The sequence below is a fragment of the Phycodurus eques genome, chromosome 14 (assembly GCF_024500275.1).
Source record: "Phycodurus eques isolate BA_2022a chromosome 14, UOR_Pequ_1.1, whole genome shotgun sequence".
NCBI classification, from domain to species: domain Eukaryota; kingdom Metazoa; phylum Chordata; class Actinopteri; order Syngnathiformes; family Syngnathidae; genus Phycodurus; species Phycodurus eques.
Genome location: NC_084538.1, coordinates 7,611,300 through 7,636,243, shown reverse-complemented (window position 1 = coordinate 7,636,243; position 24,944 = coordinate 7,611,300). Strand labels below are relative to the sequence as shown.

Genomic DNA, 24,944 nt, shown 5'->3' with positions numbered 1-24,944 from the left:
TAACGAGCAGCTAACAAAGAAAATAGGATGGCCTTGCGGATTTTTTCAGTTTCGTTTGTGAAATTGAAATTCTGTTTTTGGTGTTTGCCCTGCCCCAGAATGCAAATAGTCGTCACGTCTCTCTGACACTGAACAGATAATCTGCCTGCCGTCTGTCTTGGAAGCTCCTGTTTTCAATCATTAGTTTTCACCATTTTTCAGAAGGGAAGGTGTAAATTTGCCCAAGGAGACCGGTAGCATAGTTGCTAATGACCGCAAAGGAAAAGGAGGGGGCGCTAGCCGGTCTCGACTGATGCGCCAACACACTAGCAAAGCGTTCTGGGATTTGTAGGAAGCTTATTAGCGGTGCACGTACTCTACAGTTTACTGGCAGGCCAGCTCGAATACACATTTGAAATGGTCTCGCGGCCCAAATATAATTACATCAAATCTGGCCCGTGGACCTGAGTTTGACATGTATGATTTGCAGGTTACTTTCCTCTGTAATGTGGTTTCTAGTTGATTCCTGTTAAAGCGTATCAGTCAGAAATTCACTCATTCTTGGATCCCAACTGTACATTTGTACAGAATCGGCGCAAGCGGTCGGAGGGGCTAGCTAGGGCTCGTCAACAGAACCGCAGCTACATGACTGCAAAACAATTTTTGTCCACTTCATTCGCGCAGCGGCATATCTGAAACTCGCTCATGTTACGAATTTTGGCTCGCAATACAAAGCAAAAAAAGGAATCAGTCAAGTGATGGCTCATAACTCAAAAAACTTGGAAATTATGGCCCGCATAAATCAGGGTAACACTGTAGTTTACTTTCTAAAGAAGCGCAACATGATGTCAGGTATGAGAACTAGCTAGCTAAACTCAGGCACAACTCCAGGTAGCATTGTTCTGCTCCATGCAACTCTGGAAGCAGGAATTCAGAACATTAAGAGATCGATTTTCACACCTCCTTAAAATACTTTTAAATGAATTTATCATTGAATTAAAGCAACATGCCGTTTTAAAATGTTGCAGTAACAACTTCGTTATTATCTCCAATGGGATGGTTAGAGGTTTTAATATAGCTGTTGGTGCGCATCATAGCAATGCTACAGTGAATTAAACATAACCAGCTAAATGCTTGTTTACAGACGATTTACTGTATTTGCATTATTTGGGATCCCACCGCCATTTATTTTGCATGCACTTTAACAAGGTATTATTCCCCTTTCCGGATTAACGCCTCCAAAATGGCAAAAAAAAAAAAAGCCACAGCAGCAGCCCGCGCTCCAACCTGAGAAGAGGCCTCTGAGCGCCGTCGTATGGTACGGGCTCATTTGCATGCACGCCACCACCGATATTTATTTCAATTTAATTTCATTCCCGCACGCGTTGTGGCGTAGGCTTTTGTGCCAGAGTCATATTAACCCCTTGACTAGTTATTATGCGGTGCACGGCGTAGCCCACGCGCCATGAATATTCATATCCGTGGTGTTTTCCACCGGCCGCCCTCCCCCCCTCCGATTCCCTCCTCACCCTCACGCTGTGGTGGCTTGCAAGTGTGCCACACTCATCCATTTGTCTCTCCATTCCTTCCCTCTACAAGCTTAACTGCGTTTGCGTTGGTGTCCACTGAGGCTCGAGAACATGTCAGATAAGACTCAGATGCCGAGCAGGGAGCGCACCCTCGCCGGACGAAAAGAGAAAATGGCTGTCGCAGGTAATTAATGTCATGTCAAGGTGAGGGATTGGTGGTGGACTTGCACACAAACATGGGAGTGGGAGCTACACTGCAAAAACTGGACTCAAGGAGAAAACAAGAAAAAAGGAATGATCAGGAATGTATAACTTAATTTAAGCAAAATTATCTGCCTATATTATTTAACTTGGCTAGATTTCTTAAAACAAGTAAACAACTTGCCTAAAAAAAACACAGCTGTCTTAAAACTGGTGTAATTAAACCTATAACACACCTGTAGAATTATGGTATTTCTTTTTTTTTTAAGATCTACATATAACCATCAAAAAAATATTAAGAAGTTATAATGCTTATCTTGTTAAGGACAAAATGTTTGGAGCAAGCAAAATGATACTGGTACACAAAATCTCCTGGTAAGAAGAAATATCTTGGCAGATGAAAAACTAGCATACGTTGCCCTGATTGGAAATATTTAATCTTGGTTAGATTTTAGTTTTTGTATTGTATGAGTCTTATGGCCTAGTTCTTCTTTTTCTCTTTTGAATCTTTATCAGTGAAACATGAAATACACACACACAAACACACAAAAAGTTCAAGTCTCTCTGAAGCGAAATTGTTTTTGTTGTGATTGTGCTTACCATTACTAAATACAAGTGAATTTTCCTCTGGAAAATTCAAGTCAACTTATATAGGATACAAATATGAATGTATAGTATGTGTAGTGCAGTCGTATCAGTCGTATCATCCATTTGCCTCAGGCCTTCCTGGGTGGATTTTGCATGTTCTCGTCATGCTTGCGTGGGTTTTCTCCAGATATTCTGGGTTCCTCCCACATTACAAAAACATGCATGTTAGATTCATTGAAGACTCTAAATTGTCCATAGGTTTGTGTACTGTATCTGTGCCCTGCGATTGACCCGTCGTCCATGGTGTACCCCGCATCTCACTCAAAGTGAGCTGGCAGAGGCTTCAGTTCACCCGTGACCCTATGAGGAAAAGTGCGATAGAAAATGAATGGATGGATGAATAATAGTGTAGTGTACTACTTTAAAATCAGTTATAGTTTTTTAAAACAGTTGTGTTTAAAGAAACTTAAGTTTTAACATTATTAACGCATACAAGTATGGGGTCCTCAGTTTATGACGGAGTTCTCCGGCAATGTAACCGGAATTTGAACAGAACGTCGTCATAATCCTAGGACCCCTCTTTGCACAGCTATGATGATTTTGTCCAGTTCCTACAATATATACCAAAAGGCTGTCTGCAATGTTATTAGGAGCAAACATGGTGTGTTTTGTTTGACTGGTTCTCCTAGTCATCACCTGCCTCTTCTTGCCAAAGTGCATCATGGGACGATGGGTCCAGAGGGCCCATCTGGGCATTACGCGCATGAAGGCTCCGCCCCGTCGTAAGTTCCTGCTCCGTCTGTCCAAGCAGCTCGGAGACACCGCATGGCACAAATCTGTTCCACCCCCTTTTCATGGCAGGGAGGATTTGGGGGACAGCTTAGTTTGTTTGAGTGTGGCCCGAGTGGGTGTTGGGGAAGTGCATGTTTGCAAGCATGGTCAATTATAGCTTCCTGTACATGTGCATCCCCCCTCGTTAAAATAAAGACCCCTTCTATTGAAGATGCTCCCTGTTCTCCTCCTCCCTTCCTTGCCTCTCTACTGTCTTTCTATTGTACGTGCGAACCTTGGCACGAACGATTCAGTGGCAGATTGCTACATGGTAGGGGCACAACAGCTATTATTTTCAGCCAGTGCGGGTTAGACTGCCAATATTTCTTCCATACAGGATAGCAGGGGCAGTGGGCGTCAGCTGACCAGCATCAGTATCAGACCTTTAAAAGCAGCTTCTTGGTGGAGATGCATTTACAGAATGTCTTTTAGGAAATTAAACATCCATAGTGTTTATAAACAATTAAACATCCATAGTGTTTATAAACAACACATGAAAAACAAGACCGGGATTGGCTCATAGTTTCAACGGTCTACATGCTTATAATGCCTTCGGATTGTAATATTTTGTCTTACTATTTTATTCCTTAGGCTCCGGCACGACCGTGACCTATGTGAGGATAAAGCAGTACAGAACATGGATGGATGGATATTTTATTCCTATTTGTGTTTTGAATCCACAATGGTTCACTGACTAAAGTAGTAGAATATTTACAGGTATGGAAGAATATTTTGAGTTTAAAGCAATATCCCTCTTTTGGGAAGAGTTTCCACAAACTCTGTAGATTTTCTGAGGTCACCAATGTTGGACCTGGCTCACAGTCTCTTTTCGAGTTCATCCTATAGGTATCTGATGGGGTTGCGGTCCGGATTCTCACCCAATCATGCCTTTAAACCCCTAATAGAAACCCTTGAATATAAACTATCCAGAATTGTCCCAATCCTTGGGAGGGTGACAAATACGAATCCAAGGGGAACTAAGGGGTCTCTAGTTCAAACCCTGATTATCTTATGTTACATTATGTTTGTCCGATTTTGTCCTTTTGGTTTTGCCACTTGGTTTTGAGATGAACTGCAGTTAACATGAAATGGGTTTTCAGAATATCAGTAGGATTTAGATACTTACATGGAAGGAGATGGATCTAATTCCACAAGGTTTTTCATTTATTGTTGACCTTGTTCCTGAAAGGGCTCTCACTTGTATAGTGATGGTTCTACCTTAAAAGTGCTCATTAGTGCTTTAATATGTCATTGTTCTACTACTGATGATGCAGCATCAGGAGAATTTAGGGGTTCGATATCTGGCTTAAGGAGTGAAGTGTTCACAGGCGGCCTTGGGGATTGAACCTGGAACCTTAGGGTTTGGAGACCACCACTCTGGTACCCTGGACATTCTGCCCCATCATCATTGTACCCCCTCAACTCATATTTCAATTTGTATAGAACTGAATGTGCCGTGGGCTTGGCAGTCAATCAGAATCAGAATCATCTTTATTTTTCAAGTATGTCCAAAAACCACACAGGGCACACACAATAGCAACTGATTTGGTTGTCAGGACAGAAAACCCACACTGATTCCAGGTTGAACACCCAACTCTGGGTCCTTTCTGTGTGGATTTTGCCTTTTTCCAATTTCCTAGAATTCCCACCTTGACCGAGGTGTTGACAGCTTGGTCACCACAATGTACAGGGGAGAATCCCTTCATGGTGGACTCCCAGAGTCAGTGGGTCTTCTGAACTTTCTCCAAGTACACTTGGGTACCCAACTTTCGATTAGGCAATTACTTTCTGTGCCATTTGATAGGCTATCAAAGTAGTTGTGTAGCTCACTGTGCATGGTTTATTGTAACACATCTTTGCACCTCTGCTTATGGAACTTATGGAAAGGAGACAGATCTTCTCTCTCAAAGTCAAGAAAACTACATGAAGCCTGACGAATGGGCCGTAACAGCGAGCTGAAGCCACATTGTTTTGTTCATTTGGCTGTATTCTTGGACCACCTCCCCATCAGCCTTGCCTCCCCTCCCCTGTTACCCCTACTCCTCCTCACCCCCTTCCCATCCTCCAATACAGCAGAGGGTAGTTGGCACCAGTATAAAGCTTCAGCCTCTTCCGACGACTCGTGCCTAGCTTGCTGCCAACCTGTGTGAAGCTGGGAAGAGGAGTAGTGAAAGGGAGGGAAGAGGAAGAGAAATGAGGGAATGGATTATTTTTTTTTTTTTGGGGACGGGAACAAAACGAGCAGCCCAGAAATCGACCTTGCCGTCACAGGTTTTGGCATCCAGGGATATCGCCCCTCCCATGTTTCGCCGCCTGGACTTCACATTTTGGTGAGGACGAGGGCCACGGGTAAAGCCGGAGGCCAATAATGGCCAAATGCCCACAAAAACGAATCAAACTGGACTTTATTATACTTTCACTAAAAAATACTGGTGGTTGCTTTGCCCTCGACTGCCGGTGACCAGCAGCTATTTTGATTGAGCACAAATGCCTGTTTAATGGCAACAAAAGATGACCCAAGAGTCCCACTGTCGTTGGACATCCTTGAAAACGAAAGCACAGAAAGGCAATTTCGAATTCCAAGTTAGACATCTTGTTTTGGACTTTTCTCAACACCTTTTTGTGCTAGGTGAAGTACTTGTTGAAGCGTACGGGTTGTTGATGGTTTGGGAGGAGGGAGGTTTGGGGGTTACGCTGGTGGAAGCCTGGCACAGCCTGGACCTCAGCCAGCTGCTTTATTCAGGGGGAGGAGGGAACACACCCACAGCAAAAGCTGGTGTGAGAACGATCGGATTGCGTGCTTTTGTTGGTTAGAAGAGCGTAAGGCATGATGGGAAGGCGGTACGAAGTGAAGTTGGTGAGCAGCTGGCAGAAGCGAGAACAGGCATTTTCTTACATGTCATCATTTTGCCTCTTGTTGTTTGTGTATTTGTTTGTTACTTTCACCAAGTGTGTTTCAATCACAGTTTGTTGCCACCAAAGGTTTTAAAGGTGGTAACAGAAGGCCATTACAGTTTGATGCAGATCGAAATTTTCAAACCTTTAGGGTTTGCAGTCTGCTTGATTTAGGGCAAATTGGAACGGCAGTTACCCAACAGATCCAGCTATGAAAAAGCTTGTGTGTTGTGCAGTAGTTGTTACTGATTTTCTAATGTGTATCATTGCCACCTACAGGACTGGAGGGGAATTGTATGTCAATATTGATAACATATCTTTGGCCTTGACCGGAAACCTCTTATCTACCAAATTTTGTCAGTTTCATATATTTTTAGAAATTGATACTATTGGTCTGTCCCTACGTGGGTCTGGTATTTTTACAAATTATTGACCAATCTAAAGTGTTAAAATGGCTTGCTCTCTTTGACAATACAATGTTATTGGATCAACAAACATGCCTGGGTTTTTTGTTTTGTTTTCCTGAATAAAGATGTTTTTGGAGAGGTGAGGATTCTGCCTAACGTCAGCGTTATGTACTTGCTGTGTTTGGTACTTGCTGTGTTCGGTACTCAATGGAGGAATGGATTAGTGGCATTGTTGTTCATTTCAGTGGGGAAAGAAAGAGGATTTTAAATATGAGCGATTTGACTTACTAGCAGTCACAGAACAAATTAAACTTGTAACTCAAGGCACCACTGTATTGACCAATCTAAGTGTTGATGGCTTGCTCTTTGACGATGCAAAGGGGGTTGGCGGGGTTTGTGGGGTGGGGCGTCGGGTTGGCAGGTGGGGGTGGCATTGAGTCCCTGCGGGCCCCACCGAGTGGCCAGTTGTCGCCTCGGTGGGTCCGGCGGACCGCCCTGGGTCCCTCGATGTGGGACGTGTCCTGTCCACCGGGTTGCTCTCGGTGGACTCCTGGGCCCGATCCCGCCCCTCGATTGATTGGGTGGGGTCCACAGCCTCCGCGGTGCAGGCGCAGCAATTACAGGACACTTCTGTCAGTCTTTGTGCATGTAAAACGGTGTCAATTCACTTGCATGTGTCCGCAGGCACACACCCCTGGGACTCTTTCGCTGGGTGTGGGACCACTCACTTATTGCGACAAATAAATCATGAATATGCGAATTGCTTGTGTATCCCCTCACTCATACTCTCATCCTATAGACTTTTATCATTTACATAGTCAAGCCCACCACACTTCAGTTGTACAGCCGGGTTCACTACCCTTGCCCTGCATGCTTCTTCTCCTGTCATTGTCCTCTTCTAGCTTGTCCTGTCCTTCCCTCACAGGGTGTAGCACTACAGCCCCATGCAACACTCATATTTAATGTTTCATTGTTGTAGATAATGTAATGACTGACTTTTCTCATCCTGTTTACAATTAGTGCTTTTTCTTTTGTCTTCATTTCTCTCTCACCTCTAGAAACTTTGTTCTGTTCGACTGATTGACTCTGATTCTCAATAAACTTCAATTATAATACTAAGAAACCACAGCGGAAGCTTAAAAACTCCACTATGACACAGTAAAACTGTTCCGGCATAAAAGGGATACAGATCCTCCTTTCTTCTTGACCTAACAGCCGAACAGGAAAAAAAAAAAAATGCAAAAAAATAAAAGTTAAACTATTGAAACCATTTGAACTTATTCGCTAACTAAAACAGCATCACCGCCTTTTGAAATCTCTCAAGGTGAATTTGAGTATGGCGTTCACTGTGCAGTATTAAAAATGAAGGTACAATATGTGAAGACAGTCTTTAACTTCACCTGAAATTAGCATTCCAGTAGACTCTGACACGTGGTCACTCCACAATGTGTGGTACAACCATGTTTACCTTGTTAGTTCTGCCAAGTCTTTTCTGCTCTGAATTTCTCCACAATAGATTTTTGTTACGAACTCCTGTTTCACTTGACTTCACTTGACATGACTTGTAATTCACCAGTAACATTGTTAAATATTATTCCAATACACTCATCTGTTGCATCTTCCTAGCCATTTAATCCCTTCGTTGCTTTGGCAGGCCAATCGCTCCTCGTCCCACTCCTCCTCCTCCACTTCCAACACCACATTTGTCTTGCTCATTGTTCCCTCGCTCACTGAGTCGGCATATTTAGCACACTTTTTTTTTATCACATTTGGACAAAATACAGTCGTAGTAGGAGGAGAATTTCTTCTGTTCTCCCACCACCTATACATGCATAACGCTTTATGTCTGAGAAAGTTGAACAAGTGGACTTGTGGCTCGATTGCAGCAGACGGAGCTCTTTGACATAGCCCGGCAGTGCTGCTATAAAGACAGACGAGGGCTGCCTGAGTGCCACAGGCTACGTTTTAGGAGTTTATGCTTATACAAGATCATTGTTGTCATTTAAGTCTTGAATGTTTACTTTTGCAGGTGGTTTGCACTAGACACTTAAGATCCTACATACTGTGTCAAAAGTTTGCTGTGTAAAGAAGACAACATGATACATCCAGAAAGACCTTCACAATAGACAGACAAAAACAATCAAGGACTCGTGCAAAAAAAAAAAACACAGGAAGTCTGCCATTTTGGTTTCCATTTTTTTGGCTGCCATTTGTAGGGATGTTTTCCACTGTAACCAGGGGTCCATCATAAAGCAAAGCAAAGCAAATTTATTGATATAGCCCATTTCATACACAAGGTAACTCAGTGTGCTTTACATGATTTAAAGCATTTAAAAAAAAAGAAAAAAACAGCTTATAAACATTTAAAATGAATTTAAACAACTTACAGTGCAATAAATTGCATTTAAAAGTGGAAAAAGCGACCATATGAACTGCAGGGGGTCCTGTTGAGAAGTGAGCAGCCATTTCCCGATGTCCTTCAGAGATGAACTTCCCAGAGTTTTTATCCTATTGTAACCAGATTTGAACCGCAAATGTAGTACAATACAGATAGGTGATAGGTACATTGCGAGGGATTTGAGGTGTCATCGTTAGGTGTGGGCGGAGCATGGCGGCAAGGCTGGACGGCTCATCATAAAACACCAAACTCTAATAACTCAGATCCATCCATCCATTTTCTACTGCTTATCCGAGGTCGGGTCGCGGGGGCAGTAGCTTTCGCAGGGACGCCCAGACCTCCCTCTCCCCAGCCACTTCATCCAGCTCACCTCACCAGGGAGGCATCCGAATCAGATGCCCCAGCCACCTCATCTGGCTCCTCTCCTAACTCCTAAGTCAGATCCACAAGGTCAAAGCAAATGCAACCCCTGAAAACTGTTTTACTTAGCAACATGAAATTTGGTAAACATATCCATCATGAGTAGACCCACAATTAAGTCTCGATAACCCATACCTGAAAAGACACGGGAAGTCTGCCATTTTTATTTAAAGGTCATTTAGGGTCATTTTGTCCATTTCCAAGGGACCTTCAAAGACAAATTTGTCTTGGAGATTTTATCCGATTGCTACCACATTTGAAGCTTGTATACTTGACAGATGGACAATGCTCAAACAAAGGAATGCCAGGACATGGGCGTGACGCTGCGGCAGTTGCGCCAATAACCCGCCTTCACTAGGTTCTATGCTTTGGGTACCAAAAGAAGCTCTTGTAGGCTTCAGGTTCCATCGTGAAGCAATGCCCTTTGATAAATAAATTGCTATTGTGAGACAAGACAGACAGGAGTCAGATTTTTTCAGTCTTCTTTGGGGACTATTAGACAGGACAAAAAAATGTTACTGTTAAGCTCAGAGTAATCTCTTCATCTGAAACGTAGTGGAGGTTGAGCTCAGGTTTTTGGCCTGCTGTTACAGGATAAAAACATCCAGGAAATAAACTATTTTATCAGTCCGATTTGACTTTGTTTGTATGCAGGTCATTGTCACACATCATGTCTCCCTGAGCGGCTCGAGAGCTAGCTGGGGTTGACCTCGGAGCAAACATCCATTATTGGTGTGTGCCTAAGCTCTTAGTGTACCCATTGGCCTGTTTATCTGTGGACTAATATTAGTGGTTGCTGTACCAACCAGCTTTGCTGAGCTGAGATTTGCACGCTAAATCACCTCAGTCTTCTTAGCAAAGTCTAATCCCCCTCACACATCTGTGGGCTGCGCCTACATCACATGCACTCCTACTTTGCACACACTGACTTCCTTTTTAGCGTGCTAATTCCGTGTAGCACCATTAGAAGGTCAAGTGCCAGCCTTATACCACCCTTCCTGGCACTCCACTGTTTTTTACAACTTCCTCCCTACTTGATAGGTTTACAAAAAAAATCGTTGATGTGAACACTTGAACCGCATTTTAAGTAACCTTTAGTTCTTTATCCAATTAGATATGTTCAGCACTCAAGACCCCACCTCAAAGGTCCCTGAACCTTTTGAGAGTAATAACCCCACCCCATCTTTTCACACTTCTTTTCCCACACAGACAAGAATGCAGTCAACGGAAACACCACTGTGGAGCCTTTTCCAGAAGGCATGGAGATGATCATGTTTGGTAAATGGTTCAATCACAGATTTTTTACGGTCAGTAATTGCCCCAAGATTGAATGGTGTCACAGCAATACTGTTATTTGTGTGTAGGTATGGGCTGTTTCTGGCAAGCAGAGAAACTTTTCTGGAGAGTTTCGGGGGTTTTCTCTACCCAGGTGGGCTTTGCTGGCGGCTTTACGCCCAACCCCACATATGAAGAGGTCTGCTCAGGTATTGAACTTAACCCATGATGTTTTTCTACTGATGAATTTTAAGCTCAATTCCTTCTGAGGAGTGAACTGGCGAGACAACTCGTTACTTTTTGATCCGTCGTTCGGTGTGATGCACCAGAAGAATTACCACAGTCGGACTCATTATAGCTCTCGCGTCGTCTCTCCGCCTTCCCTTCATCTGCAGGCAAACTCAGAATGTACTGCTCCAGATGGGCTGCATATACCAACCCCCCACCTCCTCCTTCTACCATCCCCACCCACCCATGACCTAGTTGTACGCATTGGGTTTCGTTCTGTGCTGTACTGCGGAGTTTCTCAGCAGAGGTTACCTCGTATGATGCGCCATCAGTGGGCTCCGTTACCCGAGACTGTGATTTGGCATGAGCTTAAATCTCAAAGCCCTCAAACATCCCTGTTACCTGCGCGTGTACATGTGTTTGTGTGTGTGTGTGCGTGCGTGTGTGTCCGTGCGGGTGTGCATGTGTGCGTCTGTGTGTGTGTGTGTTTCCTCATCAAGATTCTAATAGATCCATGTAGTGCATTTATGTATAATTCAAATGAAGATGTCTGGCTCTGTTTGATGCGCTTTAATTATGAACTCCTCCTGCTTTCCGAGTGGCGCATAGAGAACGAGTGCGACGTCCCGATGGCGGGCGAAGCAGGATCGGACACGGAAAGGGCGAGGAAGACGCTTTGGGCTTTGGCTGGCAGACATTCTGAGTGAAAGCCCTTCAAGGGATTGTGCATCAGTTATAGGATGGAGCTGGATGACAGATACAGCTTGAAGGGGAGGGCGGGAAAAAAACTTTCTGACGGGAAAGAACATCCAAAGGAAAGAAGTGCCGGAAGAGAAGGTGCAGGCGTCGCTCCAGTGGCCGTGACGGAGCGGAACGTCGGCCACGGCATCGTGGTGAAGAGCTGTCAATGCAACAGGGTTGGAACAGTCCAACAGACAGGCCTGATGGAAGTACAAGTAATGCTACATAAGAATTAAAGGGCAGATTCAAGAGTGGTGATGTGACAAAAGAGGTTAAGTTGTTATCATTGAATGCATTACTTATTAGGGGCCTGAGCGCCAGGCCCTCTTGGAATCTTTGGCATCTTCAACATGACCAAAAACTCACCAATTTTGGTGAAAATGTAGTGAAGGGGCCCCTGAAATCTCCTAATCCGTCATTGAAAAAAATTTGCCCTCTTCACCAGTTTCCCCGATCAACACACAATTAGGTGGACATGTCTATCATGATAGGGCACACCTAAAAGTCTCAATGACTCATGCTCGAAATTGAGCAGGAAGTCAGACATTTTGGTTTAAAGCAGCCGTTTCAGATGAATTCCAACGGGTCGTACTTGGACGAACCCCGACCAGGAAATTCGCCCGAATGATCCCTAATTGGAGGTTGGATGAATTCAGCCTTTTGGGGGCCCTCAATGTTCCCAAAATCTCACCAAATGTGTGCATCCTGTTGTTAATTTTTTTATTTTAGGGCTTCTGAACAAGAACCCCCCAAAAGTATAAAATGAACTCCCATCAGCAGTTTACCAATTGACACAAAATTAGGTGTAAATGTTGAGGACCCATGCCCGAAATTGAACAGCCTAGGTGCAGCCATTTCAAGCAAATTGCGGGGCTCGTACTTTGATGACGTCCTACTAGGGAAATTGCCCAAATGAGCCCCAATTGGCCTGTATGGAGGCCTCAACATGCCAGATTTATTTACAATAGAAACGCTCCAATGTCAGTATCATGTGGTGCATATCATATCACATTCTGCAAGTCACTTTTTCAAAACTGGTCAGAGTAAACAACTGAGAATGTGACACATTAAGAATATAAATGCATAGGAATTAAGATTGAGAACACGTTTGCGCTAACAGCTCCTACAGAGTTACAACAAAAAGAACTGAGCGGGTAAAGGCAGTGTTCGATAGTTTGAAGGGGGAGGAAAAAAGTTTTGACTGCAGGTGGTTGGGAGGACAGGATACTTTGTCAAAGTCACAGTGGCATCAAATCTCGACGCGTGCCTCCCTCAAGGCATTTTTTGCACCTGCCTTGTATAGTTGACCCGGGTTGAACGCTTCATTTAGCCCTTCGGTGCCGTTTGTTTGGACAGGTGTGAATACAGCGATCACACACAACCGATCGAAACAACCGGACAGAGAGCTTGTTGATATGGTGACAAAAAAATAAAATATTTGCAGTGTAAGCCTGCTACCCGGCATGCATTATACAGTACATTTTACAAGGATCAGTACAATTTGAGCCTTTCCTCACTATTTCCATCAAAGGCCCGATCCTCAGATGTCTCTGAAAGATTATCCTGAGCTATTATCCTAAACACAAAATCGGCGACCTTGTCACTCCAGCTTTATATGCATATTCCGTCCACTTTTTATTCAGAGGGGGGAAAAATCCTTTATCTCTGGACCTACAAGTTGTATTTTTTCTATAGGATCTCTCCAGTTTACTCTGGAGAGAGCAGTAAATAAAGAAGGCACACCTGAATCAAATGAACATTTTGTATTAATACCTTTTTTAACTTATGAAAGTTTAGAATTCCACAATTAAGATTTTACCATATCATGTACTACACCTGGTGCTAATAAAAAAAAAAAAAAAAAAGAAAAAAAAGGGATAGAGCCTTGAGCAACTTGGATTTGGCATTACAATATTTTGATGTAATCTTTTTTCTTTTTTTTTTTTTTTTAACCAGAATTTGACAATTCAATTCAAATTCTCCCCGTCATCTCAGGTAGCTTTTTCTTTATTGTGTTCCGTCCTGCAGGTCTGACTGGACACACTGAGGTGGTGAGGGTGGTCTTCTCTCCCAAAGACGTCAGCCTTGTCGAGCTGCTGAAACTCTTCTGGGAGAATCACGATCCGACACAAGGTAGTAGCGCTCGCACGCACACACCCCAAAAAACGTTGCCTATCAAACTAGAGGCATCCCGAAGGGGACACGGGAAGGGTGTATTGGAGCAGAAGGATTCTGCCCAGACGAGTACGTAGTGTTGGCGCGGGAGGTCTCATGGGTATAAGTCAATGGCAGACTGTGTTAATGTGTCTGACATCCAGCCATCCATGGAGAGACATGCCAGTGTGGTTTGTGACGCTCCCCCCAAAATATCCGCACAGTGGGAGCCGGTTTCCTATGTGCGCTGTAAATCCCAAAATTGTGTAACTTTTCACAATCAGTCAATATTTAAAAATAAAAATAGATACGTAGTGGTACCCTGACTTACAATTTGTTCCGTGACCAAGCTCGCTCCTAACTCTCAAATCAATTATCCCCACTGAAATAAATTGAAATAATCAGTTCCAGCCTCTGAAAACACAACAAATCTGTTGTTGTTAATAAAGAACAATTAGCATTTTAGTGTAAAATGTAGATTCCAAACATAATAAGAGGATGTAAAAAAACAAGGCAGTTTTATAAAGTGAAATGAGGCAGAAAGTTGGATTAACGGGTGTAAGCGTATCCTCCATGCTCCTTGCGAGTGTTTTCATTTTGTATTTGTATACAACACCACCAGTAGATAGCGTTGGCCAGTAGCATAGTCGACTGGCTTGACAGCAAAAAACAGCGTAATGGAAGATTCCAGTAGAGGTCTGACAGACAGGTGAGGGTCCTCATTGGATTGGTGCAGTAGAAAGCAGGGTAGTAAACTTCTCGAGATAATGCAGAGAAAGGTCCTGTTTGCTGTTGAACCACACAAATTGACAGCTCAACAGTTTCCCATGTATGGTACGTATTTAAAAAAATGAGAGTGTCTTTGTATCACTGAGTCAAAAACAAACATAATAGAATGGCTAATAGGAACGTAGTAATAGATATTTTTACGGGTTGTAAGGAGGTGACATACACGCCAAAGCATTTCTGGTGCATTTTTTCAAAATCAAATAATCTGTAAGCGATAAGAGCAATGTTGTAAAATGAGTTTGAAATTATTTTAGTGTTTTGGGATAATAGTTTGGGGTATATTTAGGGTTTAAATTATTAGTATAGGCAAATATAAACAATCTATTGACAGAATGACATTAAAAAAAAAATATTTTCCTACATGAAAAGGCATTGGTAGGCTGTCAAGTGTGAGCGAAAACAACACCTGGCGCTGTAACTCCCAACTGTAAGGTCGTTCGAGGCAATCTGAAGTCTGAAGAAAGTATGAAAACAACATAAAGTGACATTATTTTCCAAAAGTGTTTCAATAATAATAATTGTAATAATATCTCCTGCTTATATTTTATCATCGCATTTCCCCTTTTTGCCATTGTCTTTACCCTCCTGTAGTGCAAAAAAAACCTCCATTAACGGAGTTAATCGTCCCAAGTTTTTGGGTGACGTTTGTGGTATAATTTTCCCCGACGAGTTTGGTTGAACTCAGAAATTGTACAAGTTCTCCGTCTCTGAGTGAATCTTCTGTTTGGCCTGCTCACTTGGAGGAGGTGATGTAAGAACAGTAAAGCACCAGGAGGGTGCTGGATGAGGAAGAGGAGGGAGCGAGAGGACAGGCAATGAGCTACTCTGCTCACTCACATGGAATGGAAAGACGAAAGGGGGCTGGGGGTATGACAAGTTGGGAGGAGGCGAATCAAAGATTTATAGGCCTGATTGTCACCGCTGCACACACACACGAACATGCGCACACACACACCGCATGTACTCAGTGACATTACTTTAGTCCATGCCGTCATGTTTTGAATCCGTCATGATTGCGCTTATGTATTCAACATGACCCAAATACAGCGGTGCATCAACTCTAAAACGCCGTAATGCTGGTAAAGTTTGACCCAAATTTTACGGGAAAAATACGGTTTAAATGTCGTAGAAATGGACATGGAATTTTCATAATTAAAAGTCATTAGACTTCACTCAAGCCAGCATCAGATTCACTGCATACTGTCTATGTTTTACATTTTCATTTGGCTTTTTGCAGGCCTTTTAATATTATTTAATATAACTTTCAGTCACTTATTTTATACCGGTACTAAAAATACCCTGAAAAGTTACATTGTTTAATATAAAACAAAACTATGACTGTTCCATCTGGCAGGATCGTTGTACCTTTGGATTATTTTGTCACTTTGATTTTTGATCACGTGATCGGATCGGGACGTCCCTACTTCATACACTACACTGTTTGTATGTGGCACATGGACACATCATCAAACACAAATACCACATGTCAAATTGTTGTTCTCTGTGGAATCGTGTCACTTATCAGAAGCTAATGCTGTTAACACTTGCTAATCTGTGTGTCAGACAAAACTTAATGCAGCTCGACTTATCTTTTGGCTGTCACATAATATCAGGGGCATCCAGCCATTAGATGTGTCCAAATTAATCGATTAATCGACAAATATTCGATCATCAAATTAATCGAAAATTATTTTGCCAATCGATTAATTGTTTTGAGACGTTTAACTTAAAATTGTCACGTACTAAATTTTGAAACATTTAAATGGAGACTTGTTTTCACGAATTATAAATTTGTCTGTACACATGAAGTAATTGTGGATATCTTGAAGGGTAGGCAGGCACTCCAGAGACCTAACTATTTGTATGCATCCATCCATACATTTTCTGTACCGCTTATCCTCACAATCGGTTAAAAAGTTGATTTCTCCATATAATGTTTCCTTTAAATCATTGCCTGGACAGTTAAAGGTTTGACAATAGTGACCATGAAGAATTTATCTCAATGGGAAATTTTGAAATTGGAACACGGTGGCCGGCGAGTGTTACATCGGAACCAAGGATGAAAAAGGGGGAAATGAAGGGGTCATCAAGGTCATTGGAGAGCAGTGGGGACAGTGTAGTATTTATCTCAATGGGAAATTTTGAAATTGGAGCACGCTGGCCGGCGAGTGTCGCATCGGAAGCAAGGATGAAAAGGGGTGAAATGAAGGGGTCGTCAAGGTCATTGGAGAGCAGCGGAGCTACAGTGGAGCTGTAGGTCGTGATGTGTGTCAACACCATGGGCAAAGACGCACCAAGGGGGCTGTGCCGAGTAGTCATGCGTTTCCCCTGACTCACAGCCCTGTCTTCCTCTCATGTTTTATTTACAGCCTGCGCCGTTTGTTGTCTATGCACTCCATGCCACAGTTAAGAAAACCTTCCAAAAGAAGCGCACATTTTTCTATTTTCTTTTACTCATTAAAAGAGCTACTCGCGTAACTTAGTGCCGTTGTCGCCTACCCTACTCACACACCACCACCACCCGCCTTCACAGATTTTGGGTTCACGTGCAGCCCAAAAAAAATAACAAATTCCTCTGATTTGACAAATGTGGCTTGATGTGGCCCGCTGGCTGTGCCTTCACGCATGCTTAAGCGCCAATTTATTCCGTCCACCTTACAGTGATGGACTCGGGAGAGAATGGCGTAGTGGAGGAACGAAGTTCATCACTTATATACTGTATAGAAAAACAAGAGTTTATGATTTTGGGGCGGGGGGAGAGCCCACCCTTGCGCACTTTGTTGGTGGCGGCTGTCACGTATGGATGCATGTTACGCTGTTTCGAGATGTGCACTGCTCCGCTTTGCCTCAGTTCAAAGGGGTTTAGTCCCGACAACGTGATGTCGGGGCTCGCGTCGGCTCCGCCAATCGCGGCCCGGATAGCAACATTAGCAGCCAATCAGAAACTCCCAGCAGCCTTTGCCGTGTGTCCTCTTTCCATATTCAGCAACACTAGTCTCAGTCTGCTGGTTTCTCTGGGATGTTGCATAAAGACGACCCCCCCCCCCTCAACTCAGACACACACATACATACACACACACACACACCTCCTACTTCCACCCCACCCCCTAAAAAAAAAATGTTTTTAATTCAAAGCACCCTTATGTCTTGCGTTATGATGACTCTTCAATAATGCAACCTCACACATGAGCGCATGGCGACAAAGTCACAAAAGTGACATCGGCGTGTCAAAGTGCAACGGCGGCAGAGGCAGGAAACACAGTTTGATATTTACGACAATACAATCGCCCTACGCGCATAAAGCTGCCAACTTATTCCCATTTTAATTGCTCATACATCCATATTGGTTCACAGGAAGGCCTTGATTTTTTTCCCCCTCCATGTTTTCCCTTAAGGATCGTCTTTTCTAGCTGTTCCAACATATCTCATCCCCCCTTTGTGTTAAGCTCCGCAATCAGTTTATTATTCCCTAACCTAACCAAACATGTTCCAGATCCATTTATTTATGTTTTTTTTTAACGTATGCCTCCAATCTCAGTAGAACCTAACTTCGCTTCTTTCCTCACCCGTCTCACCTGCCCCTTTCCTTCTTTGCGGCGGGCCCACAAGGCAAGCGACTGAGCGAACGTGCGGCCCGTCAGCACATCCGCAGAGCAGCGCAGCGAGTCGACGGTTCCCTGAGGCCATCCGCTCACCACATAAACACTCTCTCATCCCCTCGCTCTTCTTTTATCTCTTAGTCACTCTCTCCTCCCAGCTCCTCAACCCCCCCACAACATCATCCCTGCTCTTCCTCGGCTCCCCACCTCCACCCCCGCCGCTGTTCATCTTAACAACCAAGGCCTTTACCCGCTCTCCTCGTCGTCCTCTTTGTCTCCTTTCCCTCTTCTTCCCTCCATCCTTCCTATTTTTTGAGGCCATGTACTATTTATGATATGACTGACTGATGCTGCATCAGTGAACGAGCATATCCGTTCTTTATCTTTGATAGTGTTTGCACATATATGCACACTTCGGCCAATAAAGAAAACAATACGGTGTTCCCTCGCTATGTCGCGGTTCGCCTATTGCTGATTCAGTGCTTTGCAAATTTTGTTTTCATATTCGTATCATGTATAATTCGCGACATTGCAGGATTTTGAGTGTAAGCTATAATTTTTCTGTGGTCAAAGAAAGGCTTCCTAGCCCAAAGCATTAAAACTGCAAAAAAAAACAAAAAAAAAACACAAAATTCATTAAAACACATTAAAAGCAATAAAATGTACATAGTCTACAGTATGACTGTACATTACTGTATGTATGAGTTTAAAAGGTGTTTAAGAGAATACAAAGTGTTTATAAGACTGTAGTAGAGGTTAATGGGAGTGTGGGGAAGATTCATAAGAGTCTGGGAATGTTCATCCAGTTTTAATATATAAATAATCAAAAAAATAAAAAAATACAATGGTCGCCACTTTGCGGATTTCACCTGTTGCAGGGGTGGTCCAGAACCTAACTGTTGTGATAAATGAGGGATTACTGTATGTGTACGTTTAGATGAGAAGTCTTTGTGCTTTTGAGTTGTTGTGGCTAATATTGTCTTTACCACTGTACAAAACAATGGTGTGATTTACTAAAGGTTTGCAAAAACAAGCGCGAACTTGATGGCTCACACAAACAGATGTAGAAGCTAATCCACCAATTGGGGTGTTCGAAATCTGTTCTGTGCTTTCAGTAAAATCAGAAATCGAACTCCATAACTTTCAATAAATGTTTTTTTTAAAAGAAGCTCGAAAAATATTGGATATTGGAGTTTGTCAAGATTAACATGTCCACTCCACCATAGTGAAATTTGAATTGAATTATCCATTTGAACTTATTCGAGACATTGTAACTGCCAAGTCTGGACTTTACATGATGCACTTGCATATTTAATGAATGAATTTTTAAAGGAGGTACAAATGCAACAAAACCGACATTGCAGCCTGCCTATTGTTGTGGCATGAATGGGATCCAATCCCAAAATAGAAGCCAATCAGCCCATCTGCTTAGTCATACTGGTGGTCGTTGGTCCCCAACAAATGAGCATGAATATTCCCCAATAATCATGTCTTCACCCCAGCTGGCGGCGACACACGCCAATTCCCTTTTGGGGGTACTCCCATGTCGCCCTGAGTCACCACATCTCCTCAATTTTCAACCTTCTTAAAAAAAAAAAAAAACACAGGAGGTCACCTTGAACTCTGACCCTGACCTTTGCCACCCCCACACATGGTGTGCTCATTACCAGGTGTCACTTATTACACCCTGGCGCACGCTTGACGGACGTAATTTATGGAGATTGCCCGGCACGTGTGCGTGTGGGGGTGCACTTCTTCTGCATGTCCTTTTGATTATCTTCCATTCCGCTTCTCCTCACTAGGGTCGCGGGCGTGCTGGAGCCTATCCCAGCGATTTTCGGGCGAGAGGCGGGGTACACCCTGAACTGGTCGCCAGCCAATCGCAGGGCATCCTTTTGATTACGTTAAATTTATAAAGACGTCTGTTTGGAAGAAGACTAACAACAACAAAAATGCCTCATTAGAGCACCATTTATGCACCTTGCAGCAAAAGATATCAAATGTGAATAGATAAGGATAGAACAGAAGGTATGTGTTTTGATGAGAAAGTGGGAAAAAGGTGGAATTCACAATTGCAGCTTTTGCAGTCTGCTTCATACATCTGTGCTTTTTATGCCCTTGAAGAAAAGAGAACCATCAGTGGCCTCGGTAGCTAGAGAACAAGTGATAATTATATCCCATCGGAATACCTTAATACATTGGCTTGTGTCCACCGCAGATATATATTATTTTCTCTTTCTTTGGGCTTTGATGGTATAGTTGTGGTCAAAACCCAGAATGCAGATACACTGCGGTTACGTGTAGGACAAAATATTGCAATATTTTAGCATTATCTCTTGCGGTATCAGTACAGGGGGTCCTTGGTTTACGATGTTCTCAACTTATGCTGTTTCGTAGGTAAGAACAACACACAATAAACTAGTTTGTGCCCCTTACAGTGTGCAAGCAGACCGGTAAAGGAGTAAATAAAGAAGTGCTATGAAAAATTGATGGATGGAGGAAATTTTCACATTTGTCAAAAGAGTTGATGAAAGTGCAGTTGATGTCACACTTTCGCTCCCCATAAAGAGAGGCTGCACGTGCAAATGCACGTGTGTGCGTATCTAATGATATCATTACTGTATATTTTTATAAAGTACAATACTGTAGAGTTTTGTTTTTCTTATTAAAAACATCTTGTAAAAATGTGTTGGTACTTTTAGTGGGGCGGGAACGTTTTATAGTCTTTCCATTCATTTCAATAGGGAATGATGATTTGATAGCGAACTTTTTTTAATGATATCATTTTTTCGGTGCACCTGTATGTTCTGTGCGGGTACCGTACCGAATGTTCCATACCTGAAAAAATATGAATACTGTACATTTAAATCCCTAATACTTACTGTACAAACGACTCCTTCAGTTACATAGTACAGCAACTTATATATACTTTCAAAATATTGATTAGTGCGTAATTGCTCAAGCTTAATGTTGTCGTTATTTTTATCAAAATATCCCGTCAATATCATACTGTGCGTAACTCTGCGGGATTTGTGCTGTATTTGGAAAATGTGTGTGCGTGTGTTTGTGTGCGTGTGTTTGCTTATTTGGACTCATTTGAGTCGAGCAAGAATAATGTGTTAGATTGGACGTAGCTAAAAATAAAGAGCGAAAGGGTCACTGGGCTCTGACAGCATGCCCAGAACCATGAAGTCACGTTTGAGAGCCCCCGTTGTGGAAAATACACGCAAGCAACAACAGTGATCATGATGTAGATGTACACTTCGTCCTCCCATCACACACACACACACACACACACACACACACACACACACAACCATACACCATTTTGCCAGCCGAGCATCACTTTACTGTTTGGCTATGTTGTCACACATTCGCTCCCCTTAAAGAGAGACTGCACGTGCAAATGCGCATGTGTGTGTGTGCGTGCGTGCGTGTGTGCGTCCACCGGGGATGCTCTCACCATCCCAAACTCTGCCTCTGTCTCCAGCGCATCAGTGGCGGCTTACATAAGACTAGGGCAAAAATAGCAGCTGAGAGAGAAGAGCAAGCGAGAGAGGGAGAGTGAGGGCTGTGCTGGCACGCACACGCAGTCGTAGCGGGACCGCAGGGCACGCCACAACCTTCTAGCACGAACGCACCACCACCCCAAAAAAATGTAAAAAAAAAAAAAAAAAAGACGAAAAGCATAAGGGAGGCTGCAATGATCAACCATTTGTCCCTATCATTTATTTGGACTGCACCGTAGTGCAAATGGTGGTGGAATAGAGTCAGCCTTTATTAGTTCCTCAGTGGGGAAGTAGTGGACAAAGTGGACAGGAGCAGCACACAAGGATAATATCAAAGGATAAAAAATGAATGTCTGTGCGCACACGCACAACTTCATGCAAAGAGATGATGTGTCAATATAAAAATTGCCTATACGGTGACCTGCAAAAGTAGGTATACAGGTTTTATTGTGTGTGTGGAGGGGGGGGCAGTAGTTTAAGTCACAATTAAAGTAACATATAAATTACCATTAAATAAAATCTCAATTTTTGCTCAAATTGCAGGCCCTTAGCATTTACACATTCCTGTAGTTTACACTCAAGCGCACTTTGATACAGAGGTCTTTATTGTTATGAATTTCTTGGCATGCTTCTCACGAATGTACACATCATCAGCAGTGTGGGGTTTCCTTCAATATACTTTGACAACACCCCAAAATGTTTGTCAAGCAAAGAGCATCCACTTACGATGGCATATTAGGGTCACCTAGTGAGACGAAAATAAAACGCTGAGACTTGATTTAAAGTGGTCATGACAACATTTAAAGTCAACAGGACGCGACTTAAAGTCGTCGTGTTGAGATTAAAGTCGTCATGATGAGATTTAAAGTCAACACTTAATGTGAGGATCCCGGTTAACACAGTTAACTTATAAAAATCAACAATTGACGAGAGCGTATCCTGGCATAGCAACCGAGTGCCACGTGCCCGCTGGTCGTCGACCGGGATCCTCTCGTCAATTGTGGACTTGAAATCTCATTGTAATGACTCTCAATTTCATTGCGACAACTTTATATCTCGTCATGACGATTTTCTATCTCATTATGATGACTTTAAAAAGCATCCTGTTGATTTTGAAAGTCGTCATGATGACTTTAAATCACGTCTCTGCTTTTTTATTCCTCTCACTAGGTGACCCTAATACACCGTCAGATAAAATATACTTGCCACAGTTAGAAAGAAGTATGAAAAAAGAAGTCAACAAAAATATAAATATTAAAGAACTCAGTATAGCTCTTAGTACTATACCTACTTTTGCACCATTCTGCAAAAAGCAGTCCTGAATAAAGTAAACCATACGAACAATACTAACAGTGGACTGGCACATGAAAACTAACTAAAAACTATGAACAGAATCCTCCATAAGCGTCGAGAATTGGACAGTTGGGATTTGGTCCCACTCCAACAACCATTGATCCCTTGCAGGGCCTGGTTGTGATTCCTGTTACAACACTAAATGTGACATCTCGCTTTGAGTTTTCCATCAGGCCTCCTTTTGCTATCGTGTTTTAGTAAAACAATTATTCATCTATTCTCTGGTAATATTTCTTAAAAGTCTTGCTTCCTGGGGTCACCTCCGTTATGCTCCCTGGGTGATTGATTGGAGTGATTTTAAACCCATTTCCTCCAATAAGATATTTATCAAGCACCGTGCAATCTTTACCCACCATTAGATTTGTTATTAATGTAATTGCACCCAAAAAAGCACAAAAGTGTTTTAGAAAGTGTTTTCTCCATTGAAATGAATAAAGGCCATTAATCCATTCCATCTCTCCCAAAAAGCAAAACCTTTTATATTTTTTTTTTAATAAGGAAAATACAACTCTGTAACATTGTACTTCATAAAACCAGATAACATAAATAAATAACAAATGTAAAGAATTAAACACTTTGTGCATCATCATCAATTTATTGCGGCTCCTTCTGGTGTGTGCAACTCAGCCACTGAGGGGCAGTATAATACCGTCATGCAGGCACAAATGAGTGTTTCACAACTAATGTAAGTGACTAAACTGCAGTAATATAAGCATTTTTTGGAAGGGATAAATAATATATTCCTCTGAGTATTGTTATATTGTCTGTCTACATGTGTTGTTGCACCATTTGTGTTGAACTATCTGTTGTTTAAAGTGTTATAACACCACTACGTAGATGCTATTCATTAGCCTGACTATGGAATTTACCATTATGTGTTAGCATCAAGCAAGCAGATTTAAATGCAAAGTTATTTATGAAGGCTGAGAGTTTACCACATTACATTTAATTAGTTACAGAAAAAATAAAAAAATTTGCTGTCGTTTTGAGCTTCAAACAGCGTGGAAGGTTTGTGATTGCACGAGTTCCCGGTATACCCGTAATGATGCATAGGACACAACACAAGGAACTACAATCGAAACCAATTAGAAATCTTTGCTGGGTTCGGCAGGCGGAAATACTGTATTAGTTTTTAAAAGCTACGGGGTGGAAACCTGGATAGAAGCACAACTGTGTGCAAATTGCGCTCGAAATAATTTTCATATCACTGGAGCTCTTCCAGCCTCCGCTACCACCAAATGTTGTAGCTAGCACAGACAACCTTCCCAGTTCGTCCCCAATCCACACTCAACAAGGTGACCCGGTTGAGAGCCAAAATAAGTAAATCCACGGCTGACAAATGAACGATTCCACTGGCCAAATAGATTGCTGTGGATTGTCGACCGCTAGAAGATCAAAAGGCAAAAAAACGGTGCTAAAAATAGTGTCGCCGGGCCCAATTTATGAATGGTCATGCAGAAAGACTATTTTAAAAAAAAATCATCATTACTACACTGAAAAGCAGGCAGAAGTTGATTTAATGGAGAAAGCCGAATGTGTTGGACCTGTGTAATTTGCAATTTGCAATGTTGGGCTTCCACTTTTCTGGAATGCACTGTATTAAGTGTTGTTTTTCATTTTAATAAAAACAGATTTGTTTAGGGCATAGGAAGTTTTCAAAAAGTCATGAAATAGCTTGAATATAGCTCACTTGAATTTAAGTTGGTGCCTTGTGAACAATTCAGTCACATTTCTTATTCATATTGCACTTTGGAGATGAAAATAAACATGATGTATCTCAAAGCACCACTGCCTAGGCAATTATAAAAAAATTTTGAGGGGGCGTCAATTTTGCCTGTTTTTTCGCTGTTCTCTGCAGCCCGGGGACGCAAACAGTGTGGGATTACTGTAGTCCGGCTTTTGACCAGAGTCAGCTCAGGCTTTACGGTAAAGAAAACAGATGGATGTATTGGGTTCAAATATGGAGGTAGGTGGTAGGCACTTTAGGTGACCCAGCTACCGCCATCTCGGATACGGTGGAAACAAACCAAACTGAACAGAACCGGCTT

The 24,944-nt window shown here is 42.5% G+C and overlaps 1 protein-coding gene across 1 annotated transcript in view; it reads left to right on the top strand.

Moving 5' to 3' along the window:
* The first annotated feature begins 1,613 nt into the window (after nucleotides 1-1,613).
* The window catches only part of msrab (methionine sulfoxide reductase Ab), a 39,051-nt gene continuing 15,720 nt past the window's right edge, over nucleotides 1,614-24,944 (top strand). Inside the window, exons 1-4 of the mRNA XM_061696913.1 lie at nucleotides 1,614-1,692; nucleotides 10,458-10,526; nucleotides 10,613-10,732; nucleotides 13,521-13,625. Coding sequence (XP_061552897.1) covers nucleotides 1,620-1,692; nucleotides 10,458-10,526; nucleotides 10,613-10,732; nucleotides 13,521-13,625 — 367 coding nt within the window. The 5' untranslated portion in view covers nucleotides 1,614-1,619. The remainder of the gene's footprint in view (nucleotides 1,693-10,457; nucleotides 10,527-10,612; nucleotides 10,733-13,520; nucleotides 13,626-24,944) is intronic.